Here is a 17,132-nt window from a genome sequence, read left to right as displayed (position 1 = left end):
ACCCACACTCATGAATGCATGCGCACATGCCCCCCCCCCAACATGCACACACACAATCACGTGCAACTCATCCCCACAATTGCAAATTTGAAGCAAGATTCATATTCCATTCTTAGATTCTTTAAGGCTAAAGTTTGTGGTACCCCTCCACCCATTGTACTGACTCTCACCTTCAAGAACTTAAAAGCGTCCAAATACAAAATAAGAACTCACTAGTTTGGGGCTCTCATCATAATCAAAAGATAGTGCAGGGCCAAGTAGCGAATCCAAATTTCGGCCTACTCCAACTCCACCCTGTTCATCAAAGATACAATTTCAAAACATAAGCAAAAATCTCACTTCTTAATAAAGATTTTTTAAATTTCAAAAAAACATCATCTTCTCTACACATGTTTATTTCATTTACAATCTTTCACTTCAACTTCTCTTCGCTTTTTCAAAAACACCATCGGGTCAAACCAAATCAAAAACAATCTCTAACTATCATTGGGATGGTGGAGACTTGCCAAACGACAAGGACAACAACAATTCCCAAATTGGCTTTTACATTCAATATTATGTTATTTCAATTTCTATCCCAATTATTTTGACACGCAATAATCTACAAGAACAAATGAGTCAAGTGATGAACCAATGAAACTCTTTCAAGTTCTATCCTCCATAAGCAAAACAGTCCAAACTTCCAATAAGCTCAATTTCTAAACCTCATGTGATCAACAAGGGCATTTAGCTCATACAAAATATGATTTCTTACCTAGGGCTTGAAGTGAAATGATCATGTGCTTTCCTCCAAGGAAATATACCTAGATGAATCCAGGAACATTCCCAAACTCATCCTCTAAAAACACAACATAGTGCAGTTTCAATCTCACGAGAGTAGTCACTCATAAGATTGAAAACCATAAACTCCATCACGCATAGCAGGGACTAGCTACTATGACATCCCCACTGACCTCATCAGCGCCCAACAGTGGGTGTAGACCATAGTATAAAAGTATGCTCTCATACATACAAATCCACACACCCACACATACTTGAGCATCCATTTATACAAAGTCTTCATACTGAGTTTCTGTCGGCACTCCGGAGGTGAAGGGCAAACTCAGCCATGACGAAGGCTAGCACTAAAGGAGAAGGCTAATCAAAAAGTAGTCCAAATCTCTTCATTCAAGCTACAACTGCTTGTGAAGTCTAAACGATTTCATTTTAGTCTCTCCCAAACGAGCTTTCCTCCAAGGAAAAGCTACCAAAATGTTGGGAGACCCAAGAGGAGAGGGAAGGCAGAAAGTGACAGAAATTGACCAACAGAGGGTACGCACAACGGAAGACTAATAGAATAGCCCAGGAGCTCACACAGTGTGTGTGGGGAGTGGAATCACAAACTTCTTTACTTAATGTGCATCACATAGATGTGCAAACTCATTAATAGACAATGATCCAGCCAGATATAGAAGCTACCAAGAGAATATATATTTCCGTCCAAAGCTATGGACACAATACAAAAGAGAGAGAGATCCAAAGTCCCACCAGAGCGTGGTTCTTTGATCTTACCACAAGGTACTACTATCTGCCGGATATCTCTAGACTCGAGCCCGCGTGCTCCAACTCGGGCATATGTAGACTTTCCGTCTAGATCTCAGCTTCTTGCTGCCCTAGAAGACGGCCAAAGTCCCAGCCCTCTATGAGATCAGTCTGCACCTCCTCTTGATCTCCTCTGCCTCCTCGATGTAGGCCTGAGGGAGTATATGCTACTGCTCCTGCTGCTCCCAAGTGTGATGGTTGCTGGATTGTGAAATGAGGCCTGAGGCCTCTCCTTTTATAAGCCCCAAGGGGCTGAGAACTCCATCGACCCAGACCCCTAGATCTGGCTGACCTGGTCGGTTCTTCCTGCCCCCGCTGGCCGACTTTGTTGCAGGCCCAAAACTCCCCCTACAGGGGCCCAAAAGCTAGGGCACTTGGCCCATACTTCCATGCAGGGCCCAGCCCTTGCTTAAGCCCACAACCAGGCCTGATTGGAAGGCTATTCCCTGCCCAACCAGCCTGACCAATAGGCGATTTTCTGGTGCTGGCCCCTGCTCCAGTTCGGCCACCTATTGCACCACTTCTAAGGAATTCTTTCAGGTCTCGCTTCTGCCCACACCCCCTGCAAAGTATGTTGCCACATAGGCACCTCCATCCTAGGTATATCTCGTAAAATAGAAGTAAAAATACCCTCTAAATTTGTGTAGAAAAAATCTTAGTGTGTCTGAAAATGTGAAAAATTGTTGCACTCACCTTTTGCTTCACGACTACCACGGGCATTGCAAAGTAGCTTGATGATATAATGCTATGCCTTGAAATAGAGGGAGCTCATCGAGTATGCGTCCAATCTCTTCTTGATCTAGCATCTCTAGAAAATGGGCTCAAGATTATGTGTCCTACTATGCTTAGTGCAAGCTCCCATCAAGGGGGCGTGAAATTCTAAGTACTTTAATGTACTACAAGACCGTGACAACTTTGGTTTTAAAAGTCCAAGCGTGGGCTTAATAATGTGTAATTAAACGCGGCATGGTGCCTAGCATATAAGCGTAATTAATCCCTAGGCCCAAAAGCATTCCAAGGAATTAAAAGAGTGGTTGTTGGAAAAAGATGACGTGGCATTTTTAATGGGCCCCTTAGAGGGCCATGTACCTTCAGTGGCCCCCCTAGAGTTCGAGGTGGCTCTAGTACCTTGTACACGCTCCTTTGCCATTCCTGGACCTTCCTCGGCCTTCTAAACTTCACACGTGTGGTTTTCTCTCTCATCTTCTCCCTTTGTTGACATTTTGGACTGGTTTTTCAGCCTCCTTCAGCTGAATTCCGTTTTTCTTCATAACTCCTTACCCGTTTGGATTCCTCGACTTCCGTTTGGCCCAATGGCTTCCATTCTGCCTCCCCTTCGCAGTGATATGCTTTTCCCTCCGTGCGTTTGGTAGAACGGGCAGAGTTGAGCACTTCTTTTGGTGGTAGAATTTGCAAAAGTAGCTTTTTCTGACCTTTTTGCTTCTACAGCCTCCTAGGCCTTTCCTCTTGCAAAGCTACAACTTTCTGTTGAATTTCGAGTGATCCCACGTGCTAGTTGACTGGTTTTTCTCAATTTTGGAGGACTTTCCGGCGATGAAACTTCTCCAAAACCTTCTCAATGCATTCCTCTCTGAAGCACGCTTCTTTTGAGCTCAAGAACTCTCATTTCTTCGCGACGGAAGTGCTACTTTTCGCATTTTTAAGTGAAATTCTTGCTGGTCGGCTCTTGTAAATGCTCTTTCTTCATGCCTTTGCACTCCTCTTTGGCTGAGAATGCAATTGGGCATTGGCTACTATGTCCTCTTGGCGATTCAGGACTTGGTTCGAGTTTTCAAGGCTTGGTGAGTTGTGATTTTGCTGCTGCAATTTCTTTTTGCCATAAGCTATTGGTTGGCCTCGTGTGCCGCCTCTTTCTTGGTTCACAGGTGCCCAGGCAGTGCTACATGAGTCATTATTTGGTTGATTTTATTTTGGAGCTTTGAAAAGCTTTGTGAATGCCATCTGAAAACCACTCAAAGAGAGTGCAGCTGGGGTGCAGTGTAATTGCATCTGGACAGCCAATGGAATTGCACTCGGAAAAGAGAATGCCTTTGGGTTGATCCTATGGGTTAAGTTTCCTTGTGGCCCACTCTTTCAGTCTGTGGTCATCGGTCTGTGGTCGTGCAAAGTGCTCCTTAGCTGTAGTCTTTTAGGAAAGCACTAGTCCTTCTTCAGTGCCTCAGTGACCACTCCCTCCATCATCCATTCCATGTGCTAGTGCAAGATCCAAGGCCCTTATCCAAGCTCCATGGGTCATCCAATCATCAATTTGGTCACAAAGTTCTTGTCATCATTTCCTGCAATTAGGGTTCTTGATACAAGCGCATAGTTATTTTCAAAATATATGTTCAATACAAAAATCATCGCAAAAAAATAGAGAGGGCCAATGTCATGATATTCTCTACCTAGTATCTTCTATCCTATCCCTACTATCTACATGTGAGCCTAAATTAAAGGGATGGCTCTCAATGGTGGAGATAAAAGGAGCCAATCAATGAACAAATATTTGCATGGAAAAGGAAGTGCACTTATGTGATGGTGTTCTATGCTTAAAAGCCTTGCGAAGGCTCAGTGAATTGGGGCTGCGTGCTTAGTTGCAGGGAAGGTCTCCCAGGTGCAACTTGTAATCATTTCACTGTGAAATATAAAGAAATACCGAAAGGCGCGCCACGGTGTTTGAGGCCAATCGGGTACACTTGTCTATGTTTGTTGAGCAGGGGCATTCTAGCCGCCATCCCTTTTTCAGTGGTTTTGTTTGTGAACAAATGGATAAATGCCAAATGGTGATCATGCAATGGTTAATGGTTGTGATATATGCTTTGTGAGCTGTAAATAAGTGCTGAAGTGATTAAAGGTTTAGTTCCACTGCCCTCTGAGTGATTAGAGGCCGGTTTGATTGGTTCCATTGCCGGTATACCACGCACTATGCCTCAAAAGGTGGGCCTCGGTAGTTTGGTGGAAGGATATCTTTGCTGCACTTTTTGACAGCTGAATATTACAACCATAAACATGGTGAGTACCGATGAGCAAGAGAGCTCCACAACTCCTCAAAGGAGAAGGCAGGAAAGCCCTAATGATCCAGCTAGTGTACAACTGCAGGGAGCACAACAAATGCCTTTTGAACAGGCCACACATGAAGCTACAACTCAGCTCAACGGTGATACTAGTTCTAGCAGTGAGTCAGATGATGCTACTATGTTGAATGCACAGCTTGCAAGTGCAGTGACTGCTTTGACTTAGATGACTCAAAATTTGGCTCAAATTGTGCAAACAAATGCCAAGAAGAAGAAGAAATCAAGAAAGCACAAGCACGGAAAGAGTGAGTACACATGCATCAGCTTCTCATGGCGGACCACACACTCATGCATCAGTTTCCCATGAGGGACAGCCATCAAAAATGACTCAGAAAGTGACTTCCAAGAGAAAGGAATCCCCCAAAAGAGCACTTGAGAAAGAGGTACAAAAAGTACAGCCAGTGCAACAGTATGAGCAGCCAGCACAAGGCCTTGGTTTGGGTACTTCTACTCCTCAAAATAATAACGTGCAGTCCATAAATGTGGCTCAGCCACCTCAGCCATATTTGAGGCAGCAACCTGAATATTTTGGTATAGATTCTATCTTTGATGCTATGTTGATTTCACCGCCAACTGGGCATAGAAAGCAAGCCATGTATGACAATGTGGGAATGCAACCATGCATGCAAGCCACAGCATATGCTCCCATGCCTAATGTTCAGCCAAGCATGGCTCTCCCTAGTGAAGGGAATGCTGCAAAAATACAGCCATCTTTGGGACAGCCAATATCAAATGTATATAAAGAATTTAAGGATGGTGGTTCTCATGTCAAGTTTGAGACATATAATGGAGTATAGGACAGGTACAAAGCCCTCAAATTCCTTCAACAGTTTGATGCTGCATTTCTTGGGGGTTTGTTTACAGAAGCATCCAAGATCAGGAAGGTTGCCACATTTTTGAAAAGCAATGCACTTAAGTGGTACACCAACCTTATGCTTCACGGAGATGCACCTGCTACTTGGCTGGAATTTAAGCAAGTGTTCTCTTCTACTTGGCTTACTCCAACTTTTGAAGTTAAAGTACTTTCACACTGGCATGACTTGTCATACAAACTTTGCAAGAATCTTGATGATTACACCCACAGGTTTTGGGATCTTTTGCTGCCATTGAGCTCTTACAAGCATGCCGCATGTTTCTTTGAAAGAGCAAATAGAGAGGTATTGTTGTGGATTGCCTAGTGAGCTACGTGATTATTGCATCAAAACCAAAGTGGGTTCCATGACTCAATTAGTTGAGAATGCAAGGACAGCATATGCATGGATGCAGGAGAAGAATTTGGGCTTTATGGACAGCAAGAAAGAAGACAACAAACAGGCTGCCAACCACCACGATAAGGACATCAAATCTCAAAATAATAATTATAGCAAACGACCGTTTCAAAAGGGAGGAAAAGCCTAATTCAAAGCTGGTCAAAGGCGTGGACAGCCTAAAGAACAGCCCCGTACCAAGTATCTGATGAAGAGAAAAAGTCACTCATGGAGCAAAACAAAGTTTTATATGCAAAGGAGAGGGACACCGCTCTTATGATTGCCCATCCAAGAAAAGAGACAGGTCAGATGATGATAAGAATGGTGATAAACATGCTGATCGGAAGGGCAAAAGGCCTAAACCTTCCGCAGGACTTCTTCCAGATGTGATTGGGAGTTTGCCACATGCACATGATGAAGAGGAAATGAAAAAGATTGAGATGTGCAGAGCACGGGGAAAAATCAGAAATCAGAACTGTTTGTTTTTCTTTAATTCTGGGGCAAAGGCAAATTTCATAACTCCTGATATGGCAGGAAAGCTTAGCATCAGGCCTGAGGAAATGGGGCCATCCGGCATGTGTGATATGGCCAACCTTGAACTCAACACACCTGTCACTCCTATCATTGGCAAGTTGAGGATGCATATCCAGGGATATCAGGATGCAGAGGACTTCTACATTATGCCTTTGCCAGAGTGTGATGCTTTGCTTGGGATGCCTTGGATGTACAGAGTGGGGGCTGATGTACACATGAGAAACAAGAAGATTTCTTTAACTCATAGAGGCAAAAATCATGTACTTGATGTAAAGTTGAAAGGGGAGTCCATCCATGTAGTTTCAGCTTCTTGAATTTCCAATGTAATAAATCGTCATATTTCAGCCTACTTGATTTTTGTCAAAGAGGACAGCCAACCAGTTCAAGAAGGCTCTACTCTTTCTGCTTTAGATAGAGAAAGGGCTGCTTTTATTTCAGATTTTCAGGATTGTTTCTCAGATGCACTTCCTCAAGAATTACCTCCCAAGAGGCCCAAGGATCATCAAATTGATATAATTCCAGGAAGCTCACTGCCTAATATACCTCCCTATCGTGTCAGTAAGGCACAACAGGAAGAGATAATGTCACAAGTGAAGGAACTCTTGGAAAAGGAATTAATACAGCCAAGTAATTCTCCTTACTGTTCCCCTGTGTTGCTTGTGCAAAAGAAGGATGGCAGTTGGAGAATGTGTATTAATTATAGGGCTTTGAATAAAGTCACAATTAAGAACCGTTTTCCAATTCCACGCATTGATGATATATTGGATCGGTTGGAAGGTTCCTCAATGTTTAGTCGGATTGACCTTAAAAGTGGATACCATCAGATAAGGATACGGCTTGAAGATGTCTACAAGACTGCCTTCCGCACTTCATTTGGCTTATATGAGTTGCTTGTGATGCCTTTTGGTTTGACTAATGCACCTGCCACTTTCAATAGAATGATGGACAGAATTTTTAGAGCGCACAGAAATTTTGTGGGCACTTTCTTCGATGACATCATTGTGTTCTCTAAAAATGAGCAGGAGCACAGGAAACACCTCACTATTGTGTTTCAAGAGTTGAAAAGACACAAGCTGTTAATAAACACCAAGAAAAGTGAGTTCTTTATGCATGAGATTCATTTTATCGGTCATATAGTGTCAAAGGATGGAGTCAAGATGGATCCTGCAAAAGTTGAGGCCATAAGGAGTTGGCCAATTCTAAAAAATCTCCATGAAGTCAGAAGCTTCCTTGGGTTGTGTTCATACTATCGGAGGTTTATAAAGTACTTTGCATAAATTGCTTCTCCCTTGCATGCTTTACAGAAGAAAGCTATATCGTTTCGGTGGGGACCAAAGGAAAATGCAACTTTTGAAGAGCTGAAGCAAAAGTTGTGTTCTGAACCCGTTATTATCTTGCCAGATCTTGCGAAATCCTTTGCTGTAACTTGTGATGCATGTGGGAACAGCATAGGAGGCACTTTGATGCAAGATGGCAGAGTGGTTGCATATGAGAGTAGAGTTCTCAAAGATGCAGAATTGTACTTGCAGACATACGAGAAGGAAATGTTAGCAGTGATGCATGCTTTGACCACATGGAAACATTACCTTCTTGGAGCTGATTTTTATGTGCAAACAAATCATCTGTCACTTAGATATTTTCTCACGCAGAGAAAATTATCTAAAAAGCACATGAGATGGGCTAACTTCCTCTCAATGTTTCATTTTCAAATTGTACATGTGCCAGGTAACAAAAATGTCGTGGCTGATGCACTTTCCAGGAAACCACAGCCTGAAGCAGTCTCCAAGAAACCCAATGTTTCAGCAATGAGCATTGCTTACGACAATGTGTTAGATGTGATGAAAGATCAATATGTAAATGATGCTGATTTTTGAACTATTTATGATCAGCTTTCTGATGGTCAAAGGCATGATCACTATATGTTGAAAGAGGGTTTCATTTTGATGCATGGACGACTCTGTGTCATTGATCAGATGCGACAGAAAGTCATAATGGAAAGTCATGCTTCTCCATATGTAGGACATCGGGGAATTACAGCAACAATTACAGCAGTGGAGCAATACTTTTTGGCCATCTTTGAAGAAAGATGTGGAAGAATATGTGTGGTTTGTCAGAAAGTAAAGTTTGACAGACAGAAGGCACCTGGGTTGTTACACCCTTTGCCAATTCCGGATAGACCATGGCAAAGCATAGCTATGGATTTTGTGTTTGATCTTCCACGTACTCCTACTGGACATGATGGATTGTGGATAATAATTTGCAGGTTTAGCAAACAAGCCCACTTTGTGCCAGTAAGAAAGAAAATTACAGTAGATCAAATGGCCAAATTGTTTCTGCAGCATGTCTTCAAGTATCATGGGATGCCTGAATCCATAATCAATGATAGAGATCCGAGGATGACCCGCCTCTTTTGGAGAGGGCTGTTTGAAAATATGGGCACTACGCTGAATTTTTCGTCATCTTTTCACCCTCAGTCTGATGGACAATCGGAGCAAGAAAACTCTATCGGTGCAGCCAGGGTAAAGTTATCCGTCGCTACTTGGTAAAATTTCAAAATTACCCATCACTTGATGCAAAATGGATGGAGGAAGGTGAACTGGCAGATTCACCTGGGATATTGCAGCTTTACCTTGATGCTTTCCATTTAGAGCCCACTACGGTCCAGGCTCCTACAGGTAGTTCAACAGAGCGAGCGTCTGGAGCATTACCTGGTGTTCGAGAGAGGGGGTAGAACCTCCACTCCCTCAGTACAGACGAGCTCACCATGATTTCATGAGGTCGCTCGATGACACTGTATGTTTCATCCAAGATATTGAGCTGACAGTATTTCTGCTGTGAGACTTCATGATATTGATGCATCTTGACTATTAATCGCCGAGAATCGCATAGATTTTGAGCAGTGCATATGGATGGATGCATGTCTCTCCTAGCAATATTTTCACTATCTTTGTATACTATAGCTGCAGCTTTCTTGTATACTCTTTCATGATATATTTCATGCTCGCTCCTGTGTTTTGGGGCAGCAAACTGTGGTTTGCTGTTTCAAGAGAGGGGTATGTCATGGGGGCGTGAAATTCTAAGTACTTTAATGTACTGCAAGACCGTGACAACTTTCGGTTTAAAAGTCCAAGCGTGGGCTTAATAATGTGTAATTAAACGCGGCATGGTGCCTAGCACATAAGCGTAATTAATCCCTAGGCCCAAAGGCATTCTAAGGAATTAAAAGAGTGGTTGTTGGAAAATGATGACATGGCATTTTTAATGGGCCCCCTAGAGGGCCATGTACCTTCAGTGGCCCCCCTAGAGTTCCAAGTGGCTCTAGTGCCTTCTACACGCTCCTTTGCCATTCCTGGACCTTCTAAACTTCACGTGTGGTTTTCTCTCTCATCTTCTCCCTTTGTTGAGATTTTGGACTGGTTTTTCAGCCTCCTTCAGCTGAATTCCGTTTTTCTTCATAACTCCTCACCCGTTTGGACTCCTCGACTTCCGTTTGGACCGATGGCTTCCCCTCTGCCTCCCCTTCGCAGTGATATGCTTTTCCCTCTGTGCGTTTGGTAGAACGGGCAGAGCTGAGCACTTCTTTTGGTGGTGGAATTTGCAAAAGTAGCTTTTTCTGGACCTTTTTGCTTCTACAGCCTCCTGGGCCTCTCCTCTTGCAAAGCTACAACTTTCTGTTGAATTTCGAGTGGTCCCACGCCCTGGTTGACTGGTTTTTCTCAGTTTTGGAGGACTTTCCGGCAATGAAACTTCTCCAAAACCTTCTCAATGCATTTCTCTCTGAAGCTCGCTTCTTTTGAGCCCAAGAACTCTCATTTCTTCGCGACAGAAGTGCTTCTTTTCGCATTTTTCAATGGAATTCTTGCTGGTCGGCTCTTGTGAATGCTCTTTCTTCATGCCTTTGCACTCCTCTTTGGCTGAGAATGCAATTGGGCATTGGCTACTATGTCCTCCTGGCAATTGAGGACTTGGTTTGAGTTTTCAAGGCTTGGTGAGTTGTGATTTTGCTGCTGCAATTTCTTTTTGCCATAAGCTATTGGTTGGCCTCGTGTGCCGCCTCTTTCTTGGTTCACAGGTGCCCAGGCAATGCTACATGAGTCATTCTTTGGTTAGGCACTTTGCTGATTTTATTTTGGAGCTTTGAAAAGCTTTGTGAATGCCATCTGAAAACCACTCAAAGAGAGTGCAGCTGGGGTGCAATGTGATTGCATCTGGACAGCCAATGGAATTGCACTCGGAAAAGAGAATGCCTTTGGGTTGAGCCTATGGGTTAAGTGCACTTATGTGATGGTGTTCTATGCTTAAAAGCCTTGCGAAGGCTCAGTGAATTGGGGCTGCGTGCTCAGTTGCAGGGAAGGTCTCCCAAATGCAACTTGTAATCATTTCACTGTGAAATATAAAGAAATACCTAAAGGGGCACCACGATGTTTGGGGCCAATCGGGTGCACTTGTCTATGTTTGTTGAGCAGGGGCATTCTAGCCTCCATCCCTTTTTCAGTGGTTTTGTTTGTGAACAAATGGGTAAATGCCAAATGGTGATCATGCAATGGTTAATGGTTGTGATATATGCTTTGTGAGCTGTAAATAACTGCTGAAGTGATTAAAGGTTTAGTTCCACTGCCCTCTGAGTGATTAGAGGCCAGTTTCAGCTCCTCTCACAAGACAAAGAAAATATGTGATCACTTATTGTTGAGGCCCATGTGTAGCTGTAGGACTCTTTCTTTTGCAAAGAAAGGAACCTTTTATTAATGCTTGAAAAACTTTATACAAAACAGCAGCCCCGAAGGTGCTGAGAATGGAAAAAACCAATAAAGGCTGAAAGAAGAAAAAACAGCCTATTCCAAAGAAACCCAGCTCACTGCCTAGGGAATCTCTGGTACACGGGCTAACAGCCAAGTGGGGGACTGAATCCCTCGCGGATTGAATATGTAGAAAACTCTTGCAGGCCAAGCCTTGCACAAACGTGGCGCCTCGCGACAGTCACCCTAGAGCCTGGGATCCCACGCTCCCAAGTGGAGCGCAGGATGTAGATGAAATGGGAAATGTGACACAATGCCACGTGAAACCTACCTCACCAATCACCCACATACATTCTTTGTCAACATACTCACTAATGTGTGTCTCCAATGCTAATTCATACATATTTACACCTTGGAACAAGTGGCCAAGATGGTTCAATATTTACATGCCTCCATGTTGCCCTCTCTCTTGTGGATCAAAATCATCCTGTTGATGATCAAGGACGCGAGGAAGCCTTTACAAGAAGGCTCACTAAGAAGCTTGGCCAAGTCCAAGGAAGTATTCTCTAATCATGAGTAGATGTAGATGTAATGAGTGAGGAATTGGGGCCTTGCATATAGGTTAGGTTGGTTGTCTATGTCCTCTAGAAGTATCTAGAGTGTAGAGAGAGTGCTACCATAGATGTAGTCAAGTGAGTGGTCAAAGTTGTAATGATAATATATGAAAAGGGTGATTGCAGGAGCGGGGACAATCTAATTGAAGGATAAGTGTCAATGGTTGGCTCCTAGCATGAGGGAGTACACTCTAAGATCAACATGTGTATCTCTCTAATCCTAACCATCTCTACAAACAATTATAACAATCATCTCGTGAGCATAGCACGTCTAGTGAGTCTCCCATTCTAACTATGAACCTTGCACAGGTATACACTAGGCTGCCTCTTAATTCCCCGACTATAGTGTTTATCTTTGGAGCATCTTCCTAATATACTCATTGGCTTCCTCATGCCTTCTAAGGCTTTGCACCTAATGTTATTCGCTTGAGAATATTTGTTAAAACCCCAAACACATAGCACAAACTAGTAGAGCAACTACTACAAGCAACGAGGTTAGCATAATGGGGAGGTCACATGTAGCCATGTTAGAATATATACAATTAATGCCTTAAGCTATAGCTAAAAAAGAGAAAAAACACCAACCTGCACAGCAAGTCCAGCAGGCTTGTTTATTGCTAGTATATGAGCATCCTGCCATTTTCAAAAACAAAACATTTACCAACTTTAGTGACTTGAAGAAGATGGGAAACTTAATGCGTTTACACAATGCTATTGATATTACATATATACTTGTAATAAAGCTGTAGATGAATGTGCATGCAAGAAAGATGAGAGAAGCAAAATGAAGCAAAGAGGTTGTTGTATCTATCAACGTTTACCATGTGGAGAACAAGTTCTCTGGCCCATTCAATGTCACCTTGCGTTGGTTTATATTGTTTTTTGTTACGCGCTTGGGGCTTCATATTTCCCATAATTTCTTGAGGTGGTGTCTCTTCTCCTTGGCTACAATCCTTATTCTCCATGAACCGCAACACTGACTTTGGCAGGTACAAAATTGTTCCCTCTGGCACAATCTCTTTCCTAGGGATCTGCATTGTGTTATGAGTTATAACAACAATGAGTTGTGTTATGAGTTATGTATGTGCGTGCATGTGTGTAGGGGGATTACATACATACATGTGTGTGTGTGTGTGTGCGCGTGTGCGCGTGTGTGCTATGCACATGTGCGCATGTAGGTAGTTAGTTACACACACACACACCATTAGTACATTAAGAAACCCTCGTTACTAAATTTAAAAAACCATACCAAGGAGTTTACACACACACCCCTTTGTACTACTATGATATATCCAATCATATAAATTCAGATTTTAGTTGTCCTAAACTGAAAATTCTACATTGAAAATAAAAGAGACAAGATACCCCCAAACTGGTGACTTCAGTAAAGGTTAGCCAAGGCCCCAAGGCCACTGTAAGAGCCATTTGATCCTAGAAGGACCAAAAGAGAAAAAGAGAGACAAGAAAATTACAAAGATAAAATAAAATTAAAATAAAAGAGGAGAAGAGGGCAACACCACCAAAGACAAGAACTAAGTAATGATTGTTGAAAGAAAGAAAAGGATCACAAAAAGCTGTTGAAACCACGTCTACAGGCAGCCGCCAGCACTCTATCTCTAACTTTATGCCCCCACTACCTCATCCACCTTGACGCTCTGATGATGAGGATGTTAGTGTTGTGTGGACGATCATCATTCTGACATGACCATGTAGCACTATGATACTCAGCACTTATCATTTTGCAATTATGCATCGGAGTGGATGCTCATTTAGGAGCTCCACCCACACAGCTTGTTTGTATCAGGATTTTTCACAGTCTCATAGGCCCATCGGTCTTTCAAAGACTTTAATAAACTTTCTTTCTTTCTTTCTCCCCCCCCCCCCCCCTCTCTCTCTCTCTCTCTCTCTCTCTCTCTCTCCCCCTCCGTCCCTTCCCGCAAGTATACCCAAAGAGCAACGAATCCACATGTTATGCACACTAGGAGAGATTGAGACAAAGGAGCACTTTCTTTGCGCTTGCACAACCTACTACGAGATCCCGGGGCAATACCACTGTCTTTATAAAGATGGGAGTGGGTTCGGCCCACTATCACAATTGATCCACTTCCATAACCAGGTCTGCATTGGGCTCTATCTTCTTGAAATGCGCCGCCACAGGGAGACCTTGCTACGACAGATCAAGGAGCAACAGGAGGGGACCAGACCACATGATACAGAGGCTAACCAGACACAACGGCATGTCACAAATTTCTATGCATTTGAGTCACGCTCCAGGACACACTAAGGTGGAGGAGGAAAAGCTAGCTGATATGTGGGCAGTATGGATTGCTGAGAGAGGATTGCAAAGGCTACCTATGACACGGAGAGCGACCAAAGCGTACTTGATTGAGGTCTGATCTATCACAGCTTTCCTCAGAGGAGATCGTTGGGGACGAGGGGTCACTCTGAACATAGATCAACGGGTTCAGAGATCGAGGAGACCACGCCCTCCTCCGCCACCACAACGTGAGACGACCAAATAGACATAGATCTGAGACATCTTTGCCGCTCATAGACGAGCCACCACAGTGCCGGGTTTCTAACTCAGTTCCAGTTCCAACTCCAGCTCTCTTCTTCCTACTTCAGATAGCACATGATATGACATGATAATCGTGAGGCCTCCCGAGGACGTTAATATATCTTTCTTTCTTTCTACACTAGTACACATAAAGAAAAGACGTTGGATTTGAGTATCAATGTGTGTGTGTGTGTGATTCAAGGGCATCTATCTCTTGTTTTTCTTCCACTATAGGAAGCATTGGCTGTAGCAAAAGCCACCACCTCTATATTCTAGCAGTATTTTGTCCCATAGGCCCGTGAGGCCTCCCGAGGACGTTAATATATCTTTCTTTCTTTCTTTCTACACTAGTACACATTAAGAAAAGAAGTTGGATTTGAAGTATCAATGTGTGTGTGTGTGTGATTCAGGGGCATCTACCTCTTGTTTATCTTCCACTATAGGAAGCATTGGCTGTAGCAAAAGCCTCCACCTCTATATTCTAGCAGTACGAGGCTGTTGTGGCATAAACTTTGTAATAGAATGCTGGCGACAATCGGTGTGTGTGGTCCGCCATGGTCTCCTAACTATGGCCCTACATTGGACAAATGCCGTTGTCACTTCCATCGGTCGTGTCTCTAATCTGGTGAACATGGAGAGAAGACCGAGCCTAATTTGCCATTGATCAGCTAGCGACTATGTCATGTCTCGCGCTCCGAGCCTCGGCTATGCTCCCTTGGGCATGTTGATCCGTGCTATCTAGCTGGAAAAACTCAATGATCACACTCTGGGTGGAATCTAGTGAGCACCTTGATCTCATCTATAGATGATCTCTATGCACGACAGCCTCGTGGATGAAAGCCGCCAAAGATCTCTGATCAGGGTAAGACAGGAAGCTGGAGAGGGGTCTGAACCCATCCCTAAAACGACAATGGTAACAACCTCGGATCTCATAGTGCATCGGGCATTTGAAAGCAAAGTGCTCGTCTGACTCAATCTCCTGCACACAGGGTGTAGATGTGACCCTCTCTAGGTCTGCCCTTAGCCCGCCCACTCTCAAAGAGAGAGAGAGAGAGAGAGGGAGAGAGAGAGAGAGAGAGGGAGAGAGAGAGAGAGAGAGAGATTTAAACAGCAAAACAATAAGAGAAGACAAAGACAAACACAGAGAGAAGAACAAAATGTATATATAGATGCCTTCATAAGACCAAAATATATCCAATCTTACAAATTAAAATTTTCTATAGAACAAGCAAAAGAACGAAGGAAAGAAGGGAGTTTGTAAGCGACTTTAGACAAAATTATAAGTAAATGGGAAAAATAAAATATAATAGTAACTTGGTAAGCAGAGCTAAGTTTATGCTCTCATCAATACAAAACCATAAGCTACCATCTGGGTTTCAAAAGATTTAAAAGTACACAAATAAATTAATACACAAGCTTTGAAGCTCCTTATTTCTTTTTAATCTTAGATATGATGTTCATAAGCTTACCAAAAACGAAAAGCCTAAAGGTGTAATAGCCACAATGTAAGACCATTTGATACTACTTCATACCTTTCCTAAAGTGTTATAGCCCTGTAAAAAACTAGAGGCACAAGTAAAAACCATAGTAACACTTACTCTCTTTAGTTTTGGTTCACTTGATTCATCCCGTTGACAATCCAACAAGCATATCCTCACCTGTACAATTAATCGATATTAGCATATTGGAAATCTAGAAACACTCAATATCATGGTAATCTCTAAGAAGCTCCCACTATTATGGAAGTGTAGGTCATTGAGCGAATCTTTCCCCTATAGAGTCATGTAATTGTAAGAATCTTTCCCAAGTTAGAGTTACAAATATTAGCCCATGCTACCAACTTTTAAGGCTTCAATAGGTTTAACTATACTTAAAATTCACATACAAGTTTTTTATAAGCTAGAATTTGAAAATTCTAACCTTACATCTATAGCTCCAGATGACTTATGCGAATAGATTTGAGTACTTGGAGGGCTAAAGTTGGACCTCATATGAGGAAGTTATGTGAATTTTTGGGCGAATTTATCAAAATTGAAGCTCTGAATATTAGCCCCACCAACTTGGAGAAGCTTCTAGATTTGCCATTGGGCGAATATTAGCCCTTAAAACTTACCCTGCTCAATATATGCTCATGTGCACTTAGCTAGTCTATGGCCTTGTTTTAATTAATTGTTGTGCATGGTTAGGGGTTAGAGTTATTGACTATCTAGATCAGAGATGTGCTGTACTCTTTGTACATGAGGTCAAGGTCTAGACTCACGAGGCTTATCTTTATACCTTTCAAGATGTGAGTCTCAGGAATGAGCTTGAAATGATTTGTATTTAAGAGATTCACTAAACTATGAATTGTATGTCTTTCCATTCATTTATATATGCTATCTTTTCTAGTGCTTAAAAATGAATAGTATGCCTTTCCATTCTTTTATATATGCTATGTACATATACATATACAAACATCAATGTATGTAAACACGCGCTCGCACACATACACATAGGCATGCTAGGCTAGATTAATCTCAAACTTTTACTAGTGGAGAGATCTCTACATGCTTCACAAGTTTGTCTTACATATGAAGTCCTTTGTCCTCATTCAGTCAAGTATCACCACTTTGTTGGAATGGTCACCTCCCCATCTGTAAGCCCCCATATGAGGAGAGCATGGGGGAGGTAGACCCGGAGATAATGGGGGCTGCCACACGAGCAGCACATGAGCTGTCATGTGGACAGCACAAGAGACCTTGTGCAGGAGAGATGGCAGGGGCATGAAGCCCTGGATCTGACCTGGCAAG

The 17,132-nt window shown here is 42.8% G+C and overlaps 1 protein-coding gene across 1 annotated transcript in view; it reads right to left on the bottom strand.

The window, feature by feature from the left end:
• LOC147904049 (RNA pseudouridine synthase 4, mitochondrial-like) overlaps positions 1-17,132 on the bottom strand; it is a 42,580-nt gene that overhangs the window by 22,606 nt on the left and 2,842 nt on the right. The window contains exons 2-5 of the mRNA XM_087372680.1: positions 15,942-16,001; positions 12,608-12,817; positions 12,372-12,419; positions 214-294 (exon numbers count right to left, since the gene is read on the bottom strand). Of these exons, the coding sequence (XP_087228806.1) occupies positions 214-294; positions 12,372-12,419; positions 12,608-12,817; positions 15,942-16,001 (399 nt within the window). The remainder of the gene's footprint in view (positions 1-213; positions 295-12,371; positions 12,420-12,607; positions 12,818-15,941; positions 16,002-17,132) is intronic.

This window comes from Dipteris shenzhenensis, chromosome 3 (assembly GCF_047967505.1).
Source record: "Dipteris shenzhenensis isolate YYH24624 ecotype China chromosome 3, Dip_SZ_1.0, whole genome shotgun sequence".
Taxonomy (NCBI): domain Eukaryota; kingdom Viridiplantae; phylum Streptophyta; class Polypodiopsida; order Gleicheniales; family Dipteridaceae; genus Dipteris; species Dipteris shenzhenensis.
Note: the sequence above shows the minus strand (reverse complement) of the source record. Positions and strands in the feature narration are given on the sequence as shown.